Raw genomic sequence first — 16,954 nt, 5'->3', positions numbered from 1 at the left:
GCGGGGCTTCCAGAACGACCGCTAAACTTCGATATAGATACTAATGAGTTGATCTTCTTCATTTCGGGGGATTATTGTTCAGGAATATGAATTCTAGTTACCTGCACGCCTTTGATATTTATACCTATGCACAATTTCATGTCTTCACAGCGGGAGAAACGACACTTTTAGTGAAGTGCATCAATGTAATGCTACTACACTGCTCCCGATTACTTCAACGACTAAGTGATTGAAGTGACAGTCCATGAGCTGTTCAAGCCTAGTATGCTTCACAACTGTCCCTGTGGGACTCCCAGAACGAGTTGAAGCATTGACATGGCACCCAGTTTTAGTGATGGGTATGCGCTAGATTTAAGAAGCTCTCGCTGTTCTTCCGTAAAAGAGACCCAAAACGCATTCAAGCGCCTATAAATACCAAATGCTCCTTCATCCCTTTCTTCCAACATACCCCCTCGGCTGATTATAGGCTCTCGCAGGGGGCCTATCGAGGGCTCTATTATGGTCTCTGATATCAGGTTCCTTCGATTTCCCACTAGTATCTTCCGCCCCTGGCTTATTCTTCTGAACAGATTCCCCTTCCCCCGAGGCCTTGACCCCATCTGGCCCAGGGCCTTGCATCTCCAAGCTCTCCTCAATGATCACTGGCTCTGTCCGCTTGGCTCGGTGCCATCGAATGATGCCGACAGATAGAAGGGTGAGTAGGAGAAAGCCGACAACGCTCGCGATGATGATGAGGGCAAGTTGCCACTTTGCAACATGAGTTCCTCTGCCTTTTGACTTTCCCCTGTTGACTGATGCTCGTGTAGAAAGGGTGTGGAAGGAGGCGTGGCTTAGGAGCGGTGTCAGTTGAGGATGTTAGGATTTGAGATGGCGAATGTGTGGGGCTTACGCTGTAAGGAATACGCCTCGTTGAATGAGGGTGCTGGCGGCACAAAATCTGGATAGCATGGGATATTTAACTAACGCTATAGTAGCTGTATTAATCGTCAAGGGTTGATTATGATGATGTGGATCAAAAGACTGTTGGCGATGTTTAGGAGCGCAACTTGGTAGTGCGTACGCGTGGAATTGGGAGCGATAATGGTGTCACTAACCCCGCCCTGAGTTCTTATACTGAAATGCAACTGTGTATGAAAGGTTGACTTTGCGGGGCTGAGCAAGCTGGTTCGTATGTTTATACCGCCTATCCAACAGCCAGTGCGCTTTGCCAGGGATCCACTTACCATAGTCTTTATCCACATGGTGCGACATCGCCACCCGGGTACGATATGCATTGTTGGACAAGCAAGATATTCTGAGGCAGAACATGTTGACCGGTATCCTTGGCGACAGCAAGTCCTATCGAGCTCACCTGATATACTGGCTACTACATTGCGGTCACCGATCGGGACGTCTACATTGGCGAATGGGCTTATGGGTTTGTAGCAATGCCGCGGATTGCTTGTAGTGAGTAATGAGCTTAGAAGCCAAGCCAGAGTCTGCGTTTAAGAGTTTATGACTTATTACTTGATAAGGTTACCAGAGTCGTAGAGGCTCGCATCCACCCCTCCACTCCTAGTGGTAACTAAAACAAACGGACGCCTAGGAACACAATAGTGGGGATGCAGTACTCTTTCAATGCACTGGATCCTAGTGTAGAAGAAGAAAGAGAAGTTATTTAATCAGCAAGGATCTGGGTCATGGTAGGCCACAGCCGATGACTCGAGGCTGGAATCGATACCTTTAGGCTAGACCTGCCGCATATGGTAGGTTCACCTCTGGAGTCGCACCTTATAGCTACGACGCACTTCTGTGCAGCTGTTGCCTGTACAATGCTTTTCGACGTGTCTGGGGGTTGTTTATCGAACATGCTGCGAAGTCCAGACGTGCGACTAGGGGTATGGCGCCAATGACGACGTGCGGGTGCGCAGATGCCTCCATCTGGCGGGCCACGATCCTGCTTTCCCCTAGTGACGCGCCGTTGCGGCTGCCTCTCCTTTCATGCAGCCCATCTACTTGTATCCTTAGCTACTAGATGTGTTTTGTCTAGACGTCTTCCATGTCTCAGACTACTACTACCCCCACTATAACGTGAATTGACCTCACCTCCGCGGCGAATTCAACACAGGAGAGGTCCAATGACCCAACAGCGGCCGCAGCCTGACGTCGCGAACCTGTCCCCAGACTCCTTCACGGCGCAGAAACTGGTAAAGTCACTGTCATGCCTATCATTCTGGCTCTCGTACTAACAATTGTAGCAACATGCAACGCCCGAGCATCTCTACCTCACGTCGAGGCGCTTCTTCATCGGTCCCATCCCCGTACGCTCCTTCGCACCCATTGCTCGCTCAGTGCTCATACATAGCTACAGACCGCATGGCTAGGCAAACATCGCAGCGACTGGTACAAGCACCACCTGCGCATCAATTACTCAAGGCGCGCCGCGACCTTCTCATCAGACCCCCGCGACGCGCGACAACGACGCCTGAGTGGTCTTGAAGGTCCCAGCTCGTCCGCTCTTTTCCAGCACAGCTTCCCGCCACCCCAAGAGCTCGATGCGGAAGAGGACGAGGGCACCGAAGATGCTCAGCCTAGTGCAGCCAGTGGCGCCGCGCCTGCGACGACGGCCACACCCCCTGCTCTGCAAGTCCCCCGGGGCTCGGAGCGGAAAGAGGATGTCATGGTGGGCAGCGAGGTGGAAGAGTTTGTAGATGCGCCTTCAGAATTAGAAGACGAGGGAGATTTGCGCGGCGAAAACGACCCCAGGAAACCAACCCAGATCCGCCGGTCAAGCACCAAGACATTCGTCACTGCATCTTCAACGCGAGCCACGGCAGACCACAGCGACAGCGAGTCTGACGAAAGACAAGACAATACTCCAGCACAAGAAGAGGAACCTACAGTGCAGGCAAGTGGCCTACAAGTTCCTACCGGCCAAGACGAACCAGGACAAAAGTCGCTGGGCAAACGCCCGCTGTCTACTGTAGAGAGTCGTGGTGCATCGCCGTCAACCGTTGGAGGGGCCTCGGTAGACGCCGATTCAACTTCATCTCTGCTTCGTAAGACTGACACGCACAAGGCACCGACACCCGCTGATGTCGATCCTAAGCCGCCCACGAAAGGAATACTGGCCAAGGTCAAGAGGAAGTCAGAGCTGCGTTCTTCGCAAGCAAGCCTAGAACACGAGGAGGGTTCGCCACCAGAGAACCTGGCGCGTAAGAAATCGCATCTCCGCAACCTAGTCAAGTTCGACATTCCAGAGGATACGCGACGTGCCACCATTCACCTAAAAGCGAAGAAGGCGCAGATGACCGTTCAGCGGGCAGGGTCCAAGATTCGACGGCAGAGAATCAAGAACGGAATCGTTGTGAAGATGGAGCGCATGCTTGTTCGAGTCGATTCTGCGTCTGCTGGGGAGGTACCGGATGACTTTGATGAGAATGTAAATCAAAGAGTGGTCTCTCGCATCAAGGACAAGTGGCGGGAGTACATGGTCGTCTGCCGACACAGCCATTCAGACAATGCTGATTTTGTGTTGCAATTTTACAAGACACGAGTAAGTCTTGGGTATAATTTAGCGCAAGCCAAGTACTAAGTCTCCTTCAGGTTATTCCAGAGATCGAAAACTCGGGTGCCGGCAAGAAAGCTGCATACGAGATTCCCCTGGCTCGCAAAACCAGCAAAGTCAATCTTTACTCCTCACTGGACAAGTCCATGGTCGTTTCCGCGCCCGGTCCACATGCTACCCTGATCTTCATCATGCAGGCCAGGACTGCTTCCAATGCTGTCGAATGGTATACGTTTCTTCGAAATCTCTTAGGCTGGCATCGCGCCTCCGAACTTCAGATCAATATTCCGGACATGAGCTTGAGTGTGCGGATAGCCAACCCTTTTGAGAAGCTAGAAGCCTCTCAAAACGAAGTCCAAGATGCTGAGGACACGGAGGAAGCCATGCTGAAAACTATGCAGGAGGAGCAAGCAGTAGCTAAAGAGCTCATCAGTCGTTGTCTGGACCAGCTGCAAGATGCACCCGAGTGGGCAGACGTCCTGGAGTCCTGGATGAAGGACCATCGAATAGGACTTGCATGGAAACGTTACGATCGACTTGAGTGGATCCATGGAGCTAACGAGCGCAAAATGTACGGTACCATCGCCATGCTGAAGTCGCACGATCTAGAGTTGCGACCGAAGACACACTATCCTACTACTGCAGTGACGCGCAGGAAGCAAAAGACTTTGACCGAGCCCGTCCCCGTGGAAGGTTTTCTTATCAGGCTAACTGGACAACGCGGGCGGGCGAAGCGTTTGGGTTTGCTGTACCATAAGCAACTCTACTTTGCAAGCCACGATCAGTACCTTGTCTTCTCACGCCCTACGAAAGTTACACCGCCGCCTCCACCCAAGCTTCCCGCCTCTGGCGCTGCAACTGTGCCAGCAGCACAGGCGGTTGCGGATACCATACCCGAAAGCTGGGCCGTTAACCCATATGCTCTCAAGGCCAACCATATCGAATGGTTGCTAGAGGGCCACTCAGGCACAGCTGAGACTAGACGATTACACGATGAGGATGCAGCAGACGAGGCAGGGCGCAAGGAACAAAACCTACTCAACTGCGACGGCTACATTAATCTGGCAAACGTTGTCAAAGTTCGTAAAGCTAGGCTGGGTGCCAGTCCGGTGGATGGAGATCTCGAGGAAGGCTCGGATGTAGATTTCGATGAGGACATCAATGATTCAACTCGTGATGATGGCGCTACGAAGGACATTGATCTAGATCGCACATTTGAGCTGGTGATGAAGAACGGCCTCATCATCCGGTTACAGGTGCGTCAACATTCACTGTGGACTTACTACATGTACTAATAATAAAATAGGCTGCGGACAAAGCACGTCGAAAAGAGTGGATTCAGCATCTTCGCGCGCTCGCCAAGTACTGGAAACACCGCACAGCCTCTGACATTGCTCTCTACAAATCGACACGCAGCCGTAACCTCAGCGCTCTCAACATTGACGAGGAAGCTGAAGCGCACATTGGCCAATTCGCCCGCAAGTGGGAAGTCACACAATCTTTCGCCTCCCCAGACCTTTATAACATGTGCGGTATCGCTTGCTGCCGCAGTATTAACATGAGCGGCATGCTCTACCGCAAACCACGCATCCATGCACCCTTTACGCGCTGCAGTGTTCTCCTCACTGCTGGCACACTGCTCATATTCCGCGATGTTTTACGAAACGGAGTAGGCAAGCAACTCGCACACATTCACCACGAGCGCATTGCCAACCTCGATTTGAAAGACTGCTATATTTACTCTGGCCTCCTCACAGAATCTGATCTCCTATATCAGAATCAGACGTTCGATGCTAATAAACCGGGACATCATGCACTACCGCGCATTTATCTCGAAGATGGTTGGACGAGCACAGATGAAGATGTTATGACTACGTTTGTTATTTGGCACGGCAAAGCAAAGAGTTGGTTTCGAGCGGAGGAAGGGGCGGGTGGGGGCGAACAGCAGAGGAAGGAGGGGAAGAGGACAAAGCTGAAGAGGGTTGCGAAGCTGGGTAGCAAAGGACGCTCTGTCGTGTTCCGAGCCAGGTCACGAGCCGAGAGAGATCATTGGGTGCTGGCGATCCAGAATGAGATTGAGCGCGTGCAAGGGGATACCGCGGATTTTAGGCTTGAAGAAAGCACTGAGACTGCAAAGGATAATTCGGGTGTTAGTAATGGGCAAGAGGACGAGAGCGGCGGGACCTGATGGAACGTCACTAATTAGGTGATGGTGGCGTTTGGATATGATATGGTACCCTGGACCGACACACGCCTCTGTGGCATCATCTTCACACGCATTCATAGCATTAAGCAGAGCTCGTATGTTTGATAAGGATAATACGACTTCACAAGGTCATTGGTAATGTAATCAATCGATGCAAAAGAACACATCTTCGTTGTATCTGCTAGGTGGTTCAGTTTGTTCTCGACATGCCCCCTTATGTCGTTCCCGCCACCCTAGAGCCGAAGAGACAGACAAGTGCAACACAACGGGTGTCACGTGTATGAACGACACGAACTAATACATGTACGCTTTGTAGCACCTTATAAAGTTGTTTGCCATATCCAATTTGCGAAAGAATCCGCAGAGTCTCGTCGTGAGTGTGCAAGCAGTGCTCGAGCAACCACTTTCACCATCACCATCACTAAACCGCTCTTTCCTGTTTCTCTGGCTGCAGAACTTGGCACGCCGCACGTAAACAAGTACTCACGCGCAGAGTCAGTTCAATTCGTCGCCCACAAACCACCGATTTACGACCAGAATTCAACCAGCCAGGCACAAATCATCAAACATCATGTTCATGTTCAACCACTTGGCCTTTCTAGGCCTCTTCTTCATCAACATCGCTTCGGCCCACTTCCACGCTGTATCCTCAGGCCTTGCTACCGATGTTGTCACTACTATGACTGTCATTACCTCCACGACGATCATCGAGGGCACCGAGACTGTCAAGAGCGTTGTATCTCGTCTTCCTACCGACCCGCTCTCTACTACTAGTGGGCTCACGACCCAGACCTCAACTCAGGTAAGTGTTACCACGATATTGCATTTGCCATATCTAACTGCGGGCCAGACCATCGTCGTCTCTACTCCAGTTTCTCGCACGGATGGTGAAAGCATGACGATCCAAACCCCCACGCCCCCAGCAAGTGCGAACAGCACTCTCAAGACCTCGACTAGCACGAGCGGCAGTGAGACCGTTCCGGTCAGCACGTCCACTACAACAGAAACGACGACGGCGACGAGCGAGGCACCAAGCGTGGGACCGTCTACGATTGTTGTGACACATGTAGCGAGCAAGACAACCGTTACTACGGCAAGTGCGAGCGCGAGTACGAGTCCGGGACTGGTGAATGCAGCGGACAAGGTTGCTAGAGGCTCGACTCTCGGCGCTGTCGTCGCCTTTGGTGCGCTCTTCTTTGGCTTCTAGGCGCATGCACGTGCTAGTGACTCGTCGACAATAGAGTCTACTAGGTATATGACTTCATATGACGGATCCATTGGCATCCGGGACATACTTGACTTGCGATTTCCAGGTCTTGTAGCAGCCAGATCAAACATGTATGAGCTAGCATAAATAAACTAACAATTCGTCATCGAATTCTGTCCCTTCTTGTCTTCTACATTTTGTAGTTTTCACTGGTGCTTTGACTAGGTCATCTGTACTCTGGGATTGATGCAAAAGTGAAGCCGTGAGGAGCAATGTGGAGAAAACACATCAAACTGAAATATATAGCACTATTGACATATGGAAGATATGTTGCTTGGTTTTCTAGAAGAGAACATGAAAGTCCGTTTGAGCTTGAAAGGGTGGGGTGCGATTATAGAAATTGAGGTTGATGGAGGGCACCAAGCCAAACGCAGACTAGTCTTGTCGCCCCGCCGGGCGGGCGATCTCACACAGTGGGCAAATCTTTGAGTCACGGAAACCAACACCGAGGACAATCCCGCTCGACCTCCGCCCAAGACACCAATCGCCCTCGCCGAAATACTCGTTCAAGGTCGTCTGCGACTCGAGAATATCCGTCTCCATCGTCGTAACCACACCGAAACAAAGTGGGCAGGGAATCCACAGGGCACAGCGACCCCACATTAGCGAACGAGTCGAACGACCACACACAGCTTTCTAGGAGTCGAGAAGGAGCACACATACAATCATGTCTCTAACGAATTGCCGGTTCTATGAGGAGAAGTACCCGGAGGTGGAGAGCTTCGTCATGGTGAACGTGAAGCAGATTGCAGAGATGGGCGCATATGTCAAGCTGTTGGAATATGGTGGGTTTAGGACAGGCCGCTTTCATATGACTTGGTGCTGATGGTGCTGATTTTTAGACAACATCGACGGCATGATCCTCCTCTCCGAGTTGTCGCGAAGACGTATCCGCTCCATCCAAAAGCTCATTCGCGTTGGCCGCAACGAAGTCGTCGTCGTGCTGCGTGTGGACAAGGACAAGGGCTACATCGATCTGTCCAAGCGCCGAGTGTCTCCCGAGGATATTGTCAAGTGTGAGGAGCGCTACAATAAGTCAAAGATGGTACATAGCATTATGCGCCACGTTGCCGAGAAGACGCAAACACCTATCGAGGACATCTACCAGGACATTGCATGGCCCCTGAACAAGAAGTACGGACACTCCATCGACGCATTCAAGCTCAGCATCACCAATCCAGAGGTGTGGAAAGATGTCACCTTCCCGAACGATGTTGTCAGGGACGAATTGCAAAGCTATATCGGCAAGCGGTTGACACCGCAGCCCACCAAGGTGCGGTCGGACATTGAGGGTATGCTAGGAATTCCAACGACACGTGTGTGTAGATACTGACCTCTCTAGTCACCTGCTTCGGATATGAGGGTATCGATGCCGTCAAGACGGCCCTGCGATGCGCCGAGGCGAAGAACACGCCCGATAACCAGGTCAAGGTCAAACTCGTGTCGCCTCCTCTCTACGGTATGCTATTGAACGAACCCGGAACTTTTTTTCGTCGCTAATGCTTCTAGTCCTCACCTCTCAATGTCTCGACAAGAGCGCCGGCATCGCGTGCCTCGAACAGGCCATCATCGACATCAAGGAGAACATCTCCAAGGCGGGAGGCGATTGCCAGGTCAAGATGGCGCCAAAGGCCGTCACCGAGAACGACGACGCTGAGCTCGCGGCGCTCATGGAGAAGCGCGAGCGTGAGAACCAGGAAGTTAGTGGTGATGAGGATGAGAGCACGAGCGACGAGGGTGGCGTTGCGGAGGCCGACTAAGCGTTAATTCTGGACGACAAGACGTGCCGATTTGTGCGCATGAATGATCATGACGGGACATGAAAGAAAAGCGGACGTATGGCGTTAAAGGCTCGATTCGAGCTGCATACTTGGGCATGTACAGCATCTTCCATTTGACGGACTTTTCTAGCTTGGGTTGTTGTAGAGTGTCGCTTCGAGAAATGAATACAAGTAAACATCTTCAACTTTCCACCTAGCGTTGCGGAGTCGAGTTGTGGTGTCCATGTTTTTCTCTTTGGCATTAGAGCTTGGCCCTTTCGCGCGATGACGATGGTCGCGAGCCAAGCTAGTCAGTCCAACTTTTGCGCATCATAGCCAACACTAGCTATCGTGCTTTTGTACCCGCAAAGAGATTATTTTTCTGCTCTACGCGTCGCGTGACATTGCTTAATCGTCTCCTGAGAATTGACCTCATTGCTCCTCCTCCTAACTGTCTTCTTAACCCTACAACGCTTCCAGGCGCGACACAGCTCCGCCGCAACAATGGTGAAGTGGAGTCGGCTATTCAACTCTGATGGCCATGATAGGCGACATAGAATACAAGACGAGTTGAGCTCGAGTCCGTCTCACCCTTCACTCCATCTACCCGGTCGTATACCAATGCCTAACTCTTCCCAGTCCTTCCCACCTCCCGCCGCGAACAGGCGCCCACATCGCCCATCGACCCAGTAGAAGTCACCAAGGTAGCGCTACGCCTTAAACACCAAATCGAGCAAGTCATACCATGCGAGCTGGAAGAAGAACAAGTCACCAAGGCACACAGCAGTATCATCACCAATGCTGTGCTAGAGACGGCCAAACAGGCAGGCGCACCTGAACACAATGCCTGTGTGGTATTCTGCCTGCTGGTAGTAAAGAAGTGGTTCAAGAAGCAAGCCCTTGCGGAGCTCTGGGACTCGGACCTACACGATGTGCGCGCCGTGGCCGCAGAGATGATGGCAAAGCGTCTCATCGAGGCGGAAGAAGACATGAACTACCTCTTCGAAGAGGTCCTGCTCAAGCGCTACTCTACCCTCGTAGATGGAAACCCCACGGTGCCGACAAACGCGGTGGAGAAAGCCGTCGATTTGCACGCGTTGACCGTGATCGGGAGCTCAGGCTACCAGAAGTGCATCAACTACCTCTGGCGCGGCTGGATCGTCCAGGACGACGATGATCCGAGCCGCTTCGTGCCGTTTGAGAACAAGACGAATACCGATTTCTGGGCACATCTGGATCCGGATCGTATGCGCGTTCCCAGGTACCAGAACTGGGTCCAGATCGCCATGACTCTCATCTTTCTAGGCCTCTACACCGGCGCTATCAACACCATTAATCCTTCCGGAGACTTGGATATCGTCGAGGGTTTGCTGTACATCTTCACCTTGGGATTCATATGCGATGAAGCCAATAAGTTCTGGAAAGTCGGACGGTACTATCTGAGTTTCTGGAACATGTTCAACAGCACGTTGTACACGCTTCTCACGGTCTCTTTCGTTCTGCGCATGGTTGCCTTTGGACACGCCCGCCATCATCATAGGCGTGATGATCTCAACAAGCTATCTTACGACTTCCTAGCCTTCACGGCGCCCATGTTCTGGATGCGGCTGCTGCTTTATCTGGATACTTTCCGTTTCTTCGGTGCCATGCTGGTCGTCCTGAAGGTCATGATGCGCGAATCGCTCATCTTCTTTGCACTCTTGCTGGTTGTTATGGTGGGCTTCTTCCAGGGTTTTGTTGGCTTGGATCTCGCAGACAATTCCCTCGACGATACCTCCTTTGTCGTTCAGGCCATGCTCAACGCTGTCATGCAGTCCCCGGAATTCGACGGATTTGACAATTTTTCAGTAAGTACCTTTGACACCCGTCACTCGCAAGGGTTGGTAGCTAACAACCCAATAGCCTCCCTTTGGCATCATACTTTACTACGTTTTTACGTTTGTAGTCATGGTTATTCTGTTGAATATCTTGATTGCACTATACAATTCGGCCTACGAAGATATTACGGAAAATGCGATCGATGAATACATGGCCCTCTTTTCCCAGAAGACGATGCAATTCGTCCGCGCCCCCGACGAGAACGTCTTCATCGCGCCATTCAACCTTATCGAGATGTTTCTTCTCATTTTGCCTTTTGAGTGGTGGATGGAGGAGAAACGATACGATAAGATCAATGATTGGGTCATGGCGGTGATTTATAGCCCGTTGCTTATCGTAACGGCATTCCTCGAGCAGAAGGAGGCGTGGAGTGTTAAAGAGAATAGGAGGCGCGGAGAGGATGACGAGGATATTACGCAGGAGTGGGAACAGGTGCTTCAGGAGTGCGACTTTGAGGCCGATGGGTGGGATAAGAAGGTTCAGTCCAGTCGGCCAAATGTCGAGTTCGATACTACGGTGCTCGAAGTCCGACAGCTGAGGAAGGAAGTCGGAGAGCTCAAGACACTACTCCAGGGTCTGACGGATAAGACCTGGGGTAGCGACACGCTAGGCGAGAGTGGATTGGCGAAGAGTGGGCTAGCAAAGCTGGATGCGGGAAACTTGGGTATGGGAGAGAGCAGTGAGGCGGGTGGGCGGGATGAGTAAGTCTGTGTCCCTTTGCCTGAGATGGACATGGGGCGCCGTGGTTGACGCATTTCCAGGCGCATGAGGAGTGAGTTTGGGGACACAAATGGGAGTGAGTGGCATTCTGATTGAGCAGTTTCCTGCTTTCTGCTACGATTCTTTGATGTTCTCGTCATTTACTGTTGTCAAACTCGATGTACATATAGCGTTCGGTATATAATGCTCAACGACATACACTTTCTTAATCATTACCTTCGTGTTAGGGACGCAGATGTACAAAGAAGTTGGGTGTAGAGAAGATGCGCACATGGAATCTTTACAAGTGTATTTATCTCAAGATCGTCAAAGATATACTGTCCTCAAGATGACTTATCCAAATCAACTAGCTAGATCATTAGAGTCGAAAGACATTGTCGACATCTCGCCTACGCCGCCATTCACCAGTAAACACTGCTCTTTTCAGCGGTGGTAGCTGTTTTCATGATGCCTTCGTGGATGCTGCTCTGCCGGAGAGTAGTGGCCACCTTGCGAATACGAACTAGCTCTAGGCTGGTTCGTAGGGCCCTGATGATGAGTCGGCGAGCGATATTGGAACTCCCTCCTACCGTAGATGGGATCCACCGCCTGTCGTGGCTGTACGTATGGCGAAGAAGGTGCAGGCATGTTCCCTTCTCGCGATAGGCGCGTTGCTCCCGGGTGAGGGAATGACTGACGGGCGTATGCATGTGGTGTATGTCCAGCGTAGAGTCTGGGAGGCATAGGAGACCTTGAGGGAATGTGTGATTTGGCCGCGGGTGTGGTTCTGGGTTTTTTCACTGATGATCCCTGCGCTTGGGATTCCTCGGTGGGACGCGGTCGCTTCGGGATGCGATATGGCTTCTTTTCTTCCATTCCTGTGTGTTGCTCCCGGTTGAATGCCTTACTCCCCTCCTTGGCTGCAACTCCTTCCTCCTGGACCTCGGTGTGGCGCTCCTCTGTCCGTCGTGTAGCTGATTTAGCGTCAAGCGCCCGCCGTCCTGTCTGTCCTTCTCTCACCGCTTGACGCACTTCCGCCTTCTTAATGCCCATTTTGAGTGCTTCGCCTACAACAGTGTTTATCGCAAGGAATGGGAATGTGAGGATGTGTCGAATGGGGAGTCGGAGTTTGAGTTGCACACTGTCGTCGTCGAGATCCATGTGTAGCTTAGTTCTCTTTTGCTCTTCTTGTTCATTCAAATTATGCTTAGGCTTTGGCTCTTCTTGGACACCCACTGCTTCGAAACTTCCGTTATCTCGCCATTCCTTGAGCGCATTTCGGTCTAAATTCTGCGGTCCGAATGGCTTCAGAGGTTGCCGGAGGGCGCGGATTAAGGCTTGCGTGTGTAGGACATTCAGCTCCAACCTAGGAGTGAACAGGTCCCGGGATTTTAGGTACCAGGCTAGACACTGAGTAAGGCCACGAGCGTCCAAGCCGGTCGGCATATGTTGCAAGCCAGATAACAGGTCATCAAATGACGGCACTGTAAACTGCTGGCGTGTGGTCTCCAGAAACTTACCCAACGCTAGACCCTCTGTGTATAGATTATTGTCTGACTTCCCCTTGTAACCTATGGTCTTGAAAGTCGGTATTGTAGACTTGACACTGTCGCGCTGGTAAACATTCATCTGAGGTGCTGCGATGGCATGGGTTGGGGGGCCGCGAAAGAAGTCCTCGAGATCCAGATTAGCTAGAGCGCCTTCAAGTTTGTCAGGACTTCAATTACTTACTTGTATTCCCATGATATCTGGTCCACGATAACCATTGTTAGTTAGCCGTAGCATGACGCCCTTTCGCCGAACATGATGCGGGTAGTACGCGTTGATCTCTTTTGCGGATAATGGCACGCCGGGTGGAAATATCGCGTCGATAGGTACCGCGCCAGTATACCAATGGTATTTTGCCCCCAGCTCTTCGACTGTCTCGGCTGGTTTCCGAATAGTCAGTCGGACCGCTTTCATATTGAAATCTCGCGTCTCATCGACCCACAAGCGCTGGTAGCGTGGAAATGTGTGTATGGATTCGATAGAGTTTAGAATATGCGGCGTATGTATTGTATCTGCCGTTCGGGAAGTTGCTGGGGTCCCGGGTGAGCATAGCGTTCTTAGGGTTTGAGAAGTGCCTGATGACTGCGTGCGGGCAAGTGACTGTGGTGTTGGTGGATAGTATGCTGATGCGGTCGTGATCCTCTGTAACTCTGCGATGTTGGTTCCCGTGAACTGTAGTCGAATAGTCAAGCTTTCGGGTTCGTATCTATGCTCCGCGTTATCGTTCTTCGCTGGAAGACTTGGTTTGAACCTCGCAACAGACGCCCACTTGTTCTTCCTTGGCGATCTTGCTTTTCTTGCTACCACCACTTGCGGCGACTCAGTTGCCGCCTTCGATCTAACAGTGTCTGGAGTCCCCATAGTCAGTATCGCATCGTCCGCTCCTAGCTCGCTACCACTTCTACTGCGGCTGCGGCTCAACCCTTCTCTCTTGCCCTTGATCGTTTCGTTGATTTGGTAGTCGTAATCTAACGTATCCCATGCAGACCGGTCTTTGGGGTCGTTTTCGAAGTCATCGTGTTGGAAAACGCCGGTCGCGTAGCGCCAGTCGCGGGTTTTCGGAACCCATGTAGAGTATCGCTGGGGGCGGGAATGGCGTGCGAGAATGTCTTCTTCCTTCATAGTGTGGGTAGCGTAGAAGTACGCGATCAGCGCATGTGGTCCTGAGAAGATGTGCTACTAGAGTAGTTGAGAAACTGGGGTGGGGCGGTAGAAAGTAAAGAAAGAAAGGTTCGCAGGTGCGCAGCGTATTAGTGTAGATTCACTTTCATCAGTAGGCGGGTTGCGGGGGTGAAGGCGGGCGGCTCGGTGTGATATAATCAGAATCATGGAACTACTAGTTCGGCTGAGTGAAAGAAGATTGACGCGAGGATCTTCTCAACGACAAAGCGTTGGTAGAACAAGGTATATGTTTTCTGATACGCATAGCTTTCGTGTTGAGCGTGCCTGATACTGAAGCCAGCAGTTAGTTCGTGAAAGCACAGTTCCCTGTGCGTCTGTCTGTAGCTGGTGAAGGCTGAAGATTTTGCGTGACTTCCTGATCTTGCGATTGAATTTAATATACGATTTTATAAACCAACGCTCGCGTGGACTAGCAAAGGTATCGCAGGATATAGAATGAAACTGAGAGCAAATGTCAGAAAGTAGCGATGAAGAGCAAACACCAACAGACGGGCTAAGGAAGAATAATGCCAAATTAGGTGGTATCCGCGATCGAAAAAGGCATAAGATTTTCAGGTTAAAAACTTGCCCTTTACCTGTTCTTTTATACTCTCCCTATTTGGAGCAACCGTAGCTGGCGACCGTTGGCTCGAAAGTAGCCTACCCTAGAAAAGCCAACGTAATCATAAACATCTCCGCACTCTATGTACCTCTACGGATTAGCGACAGGTCAAAGCGACAGGTCAACATGCATTCCTAGGGCGTAGGCGCTGTCACAATCTTTTGTATCGTCGCGTACCAACAATCGCATCATATACGGCGATCCACCTCACCGAGCTGCGATACAGCTACTCGTCCACCAAGGTCTTTCCAACTTACAGCAGACTAAGTAAATATAATATGCTGAAGGTACGAACATCGAGTGATGGCCGGCTTTCAGCAACCGACAATGGCGTGTAACGGATGAGGTTATCTATCGACCAAGTCTCGGTTGAGAAGCCGGTCACGTGACTATTTACGTCATCCGGCTAGCGAAAGTTCCTGGAGTATCCGGTGGTGGAAAATGATGATAAGCGGCAGTCTATCCCCCGTAAGCTACAATTGATCTTCATAAGGACCAGAATCGCTCCTCACTCCTACAGAACATCATGACCACAAAGACTGTCCCAGTGCTCACCCTTGACGGGGCGCGCATCGCCCTCTCTGCCGCGGAAGCGCGCGCCAAGGAAATCAAAATACCCATGAACATCGCAATCATGGACAACGCATGTCATCTCCTCGCATTCGCACGCATGGAAGGGGCCAAATTTACATCAATCAACATTGCAATCGACAAAGCCTATACAGCAGCAGGCCACCGCGCACCAACAAGCATCTACAAGGAAAACGTTTGGCCTGGCGGCCCTGCCTTTGGAATCAACAATAGCAATGGGGGCAGGTTTATGACTATTGCAGGTGGAGTGCCCATTACGAAGGATGGGGTAGTTGTAGGCGCTATCGGGGTTAGCACAGGGACGCCAAGTCAGGATGAGGATGTTGCTAAGAGAGGGGTTGAGGCTGTTGAAAAGAGCTTTGGGACTAAGGCGAAGCTATAGGCTGATGAAAGATTGAATAAAGGGTGTTGGTAGAGAATTCGGCGAGGAACCGCTTGGGCGACAACGTTCCAACCAATACATCAGTTCTATCGCTTACTCTCCTTTTCGACCTCTTTCTCCTTCCGTACATCCAGTCTCCTGACTTGGATCAGAATGTACCAACATTGCCCTTCTCGACAAGTTGCTGTTTGGCTCGATACTTACTCAGCCTCTAGCCCGGTATCATATTCTTTGGCGATGTACGACTGTTATCGGGAGTTAGATTCATGTGCATTAGAAAGTGACACACTGGGTAACAAACTGTATGGATACCATCACATTCATAGGCCATCAACTTAAGCGATAGATGTGAGCTGCAGTCGGAGCACTTGTGTAATATCTACAACACGTACATGTTAGGTATATTGATTCCATACCTACAATATTCATTGTACTAGACAAGCACTCTGGCAACAACAGGACAGGTACTAATATGTTTTGCAACTGAATGAGTTAGTACAACCATTGAAATAATCAGTTAGGGATAATGCCGCATATATCGACTAAGTGGGCTTTAGAGCCCACTACACGGCACCTGTTCCACCTTGGCATTCCACTGACTACGGGGACGGGGATTCGTACCGCAAAAACAGGATTTCTGTGAGCAACTGTCTCTGGTTCACACGCTGGAACAGGGATCGTGGAGCTCAATCTTCATTTCATTGAACTATGACATGAGATAACTTTTGCGCGTCGGAGTATGTAGACCCAGTCGAGTCACAGCTGACAGCACTCAGCACATTGACTATGGACACAATAATCGAGTCAACAATATGCCCCCCGTTGGATGACTTAACATAGCTAAACCGTACATTGCGGCCTAAAAGCCGTCCCGGGGCGATATTGGTACCGACCTACGCCCTAGGGCATCAATGCAGCGGCGATAACCTTGTCAGGCTTCTCACCTGGGAGCTCATCACCGGTGAGGGCTTCATGGCAGGGTAGGGCTAATTTACTAAATAGTTCTTACTTAGTAATTACTATTTAGTAATTACTAAATACTAAAATTAGTAAATTACTAATTAGTAATTACTAAAAAAAAATAGTAATTACTATTTAGTAATTACTAAATAGTAATAATTAGTAATTACTAGTTACTAAATAGTAATTTAAATAAAATAAAAAAATTACTAATTTATTTATATATATTTATATATATTATATACTAAAAAAATATAAAATATATAAATATATATATAAATAGCCCTAAAATAAATTAAATAACTAGAAAAAAAGTAACTTTTTTTTAAAAAA

The 16,954-nt window shown here is 50.4% G+C and overlaps 7 protein-coding genes across 7 annotated transcripts; 5 read left to right on the top strand and 2 right to left on the bottom strand.

Moving 5' to 3' along the window:
- Positions 1 to 329: 329 nt before the first annotated feature.
- On the bottom strand, positions 330 to 1,059 carry K460DRAFT_18193 (uncharacterized protein). The gene is made up of 2 exons (XM_040927060.1): positions 890 to 1,059; positions 330 to 829 (listed from the first exon to the last, which is right to left on the bottom strand). Exons 1-2 carry the CDS (start codon positions 946 to 948, stop codon positions 427 to 429), a joined length of 462 nt encoding a protein of 153 aa, XP_040793158.1. The 5' UTR covers positions 949 to 1,059; the 3' UTR covers positions 330 to 426.
- Positions 1,060 to 1,931: 872 nt separating this feature from the next.
- Positions 1,932 to 6,023, top strand: K460DRAFT_327636 (meiotically up-regulated gene 56 protein). Its single transcript, XM_040930679.1, has 5 exons — positions 1,932 to 2,186; positions 2,238 to 2,300; positions 2,351 to 3,535; positions 3,586 to 4,803; positions 4,854 to 6,023. Exons 1-5 carry the CDS (start codon positions 2,118 to 2,120, stop codon positions 5,733 to 5,735), a joined length of 3,417 nt encoding a protein of 1,138 aa, XP_040793157.1. The 5' UTR covers positions 1,932 to 2,117; the 3' UTR covers positions 5,736 to 6,023.
- A 378-nt stretch (positions 6,024 to 6,401) lies between these two features.
- K460DRAFT_361355 (uncharacterized protein) lies at positions 6,402 to 7,103 on the top strand. The gene is made up of 2 exons (XM_040932440.1): positions 6,402 to 6,555; positions 6,604 to 7,103. Exons 1-2 carry the CDS (start codon positions 6,433 to 6,435, stop codon positions 6,958 to 6,960), a joined length of 480 nt encoding a protein of 159 aa, XP_040793156.1. The 5' UTR covers positions 6,402 to 6,432; the 3' UTR covers positions 6,961 to 7,103.
- Positions 7,104 to 7,453: 350 nt separating this feature from the next.
- Positions 7,454 to 8,998, top strand: K460DRAFT_301812 (uncharacterized protein). Its single transcript, XM_040929882.1, has 4 exons — positions 7,454 to 7,805; positions 7,863 to 8,312; positions 8,363 to 8,479; positions 8,530 to 8,998. The coding sequence occupies exons 1-4, from the start codon at positions 7,688 to 7,690 to the stop codon at positions 8,778 to 8,780; spliced, it is 936 nt and encodes a 311-aa protein (XP_040793155.1). The 5' UTR covers positions 7,454 to 7,687; the 3' UTR covers positions 8,781 to 8,998.
- Positions 8,999 to 9,164: 166 nt separating this feature from the next.
- Positions 9,165 to 11,488, top strand: K460DRAFT_18160 (uncharacterized protein). Its single transcript, XM_040927056.1, has 3 exons — positions 9,165 to 9,360; positions 9,420 to 10,627; positions 10,683 to 11,488. The coding sequence occupies exons 1-3, from the start codon at positions 9,285 to 9,287 to the stop codon at positions 11,361 to 11,363; spliced, it is 1,965 nt and encodes a 654-aa protein (XP_040793154.1). The 5' UTR covers positions 9,165 to 9,284; the 3' UTR covers positions 11,364 to 11,488.
- Positions 11,489 to 11,886: 398 nt separating this feature from the next.
- Positions 11,887 to 14,042, bottom strand: K460DRAFT_391061 (uncharacterized protein; the record flags this gene model as incomplete). The annotated part of the gene is made up of 3 exons (XM_040935810.1): positions 13,089 to 14,042; positions 11,948 to 13,031; positions 11,887 to 11,906 (listed from the first exon to the last, which is right to left on the bottom strand). The coding sequence occupies exons 1-3, from the start codon at positions 14,025 to 14,027 to the stop codon at positions 11,887 to 11,889; spliced, it is 2,043 nt and encodes a 680-aa protein (XP_040793153.1). The 5' UTR covers positions 14,028 to 14,042.
- Positions 14,043 to 15,147: 1,105 nt separating this feature from the next.
- Positions 15,148 to 16,054, top strand: K460DRAFT_361352 (DUF336-domain-containing protein). The gene has a single exon (XM_040932439.1). It carries the CDS (start codon positions 15,215 to 15,217, stop codon positions 15,659 to 15,661), a length of 447 nt encoding a protein of 148 aa, XP_040793152.1. The 5' UTR covers positions 15,148 to 15,214; the 3' UTR covers positions 15,662 to 16,054.
- The last annotated feature ends 900 nt before the right edge of the window (positions 16,055 to 16,954 follow it).

This window comes from Cucurbitaria berberidis, assembly GCF_010015615.1.
Source record: "Cucurbitaria berberidis CBS 394.84 unplaced genomic scaffold K460scaffold_1, whole genome shotgun sequence".
Taxonomy (NCBI): domain Eukaryota; kingdom Fungi; phylum Ascomycota; class Dothideomycetes; order Pleosporales; family Cucurbitariaceae; genus Cucurbitaria; species Cucurbitaria berberidis.
This window is presented reverse-complemented; position numbering and strand designations above follow the sequence as displayed.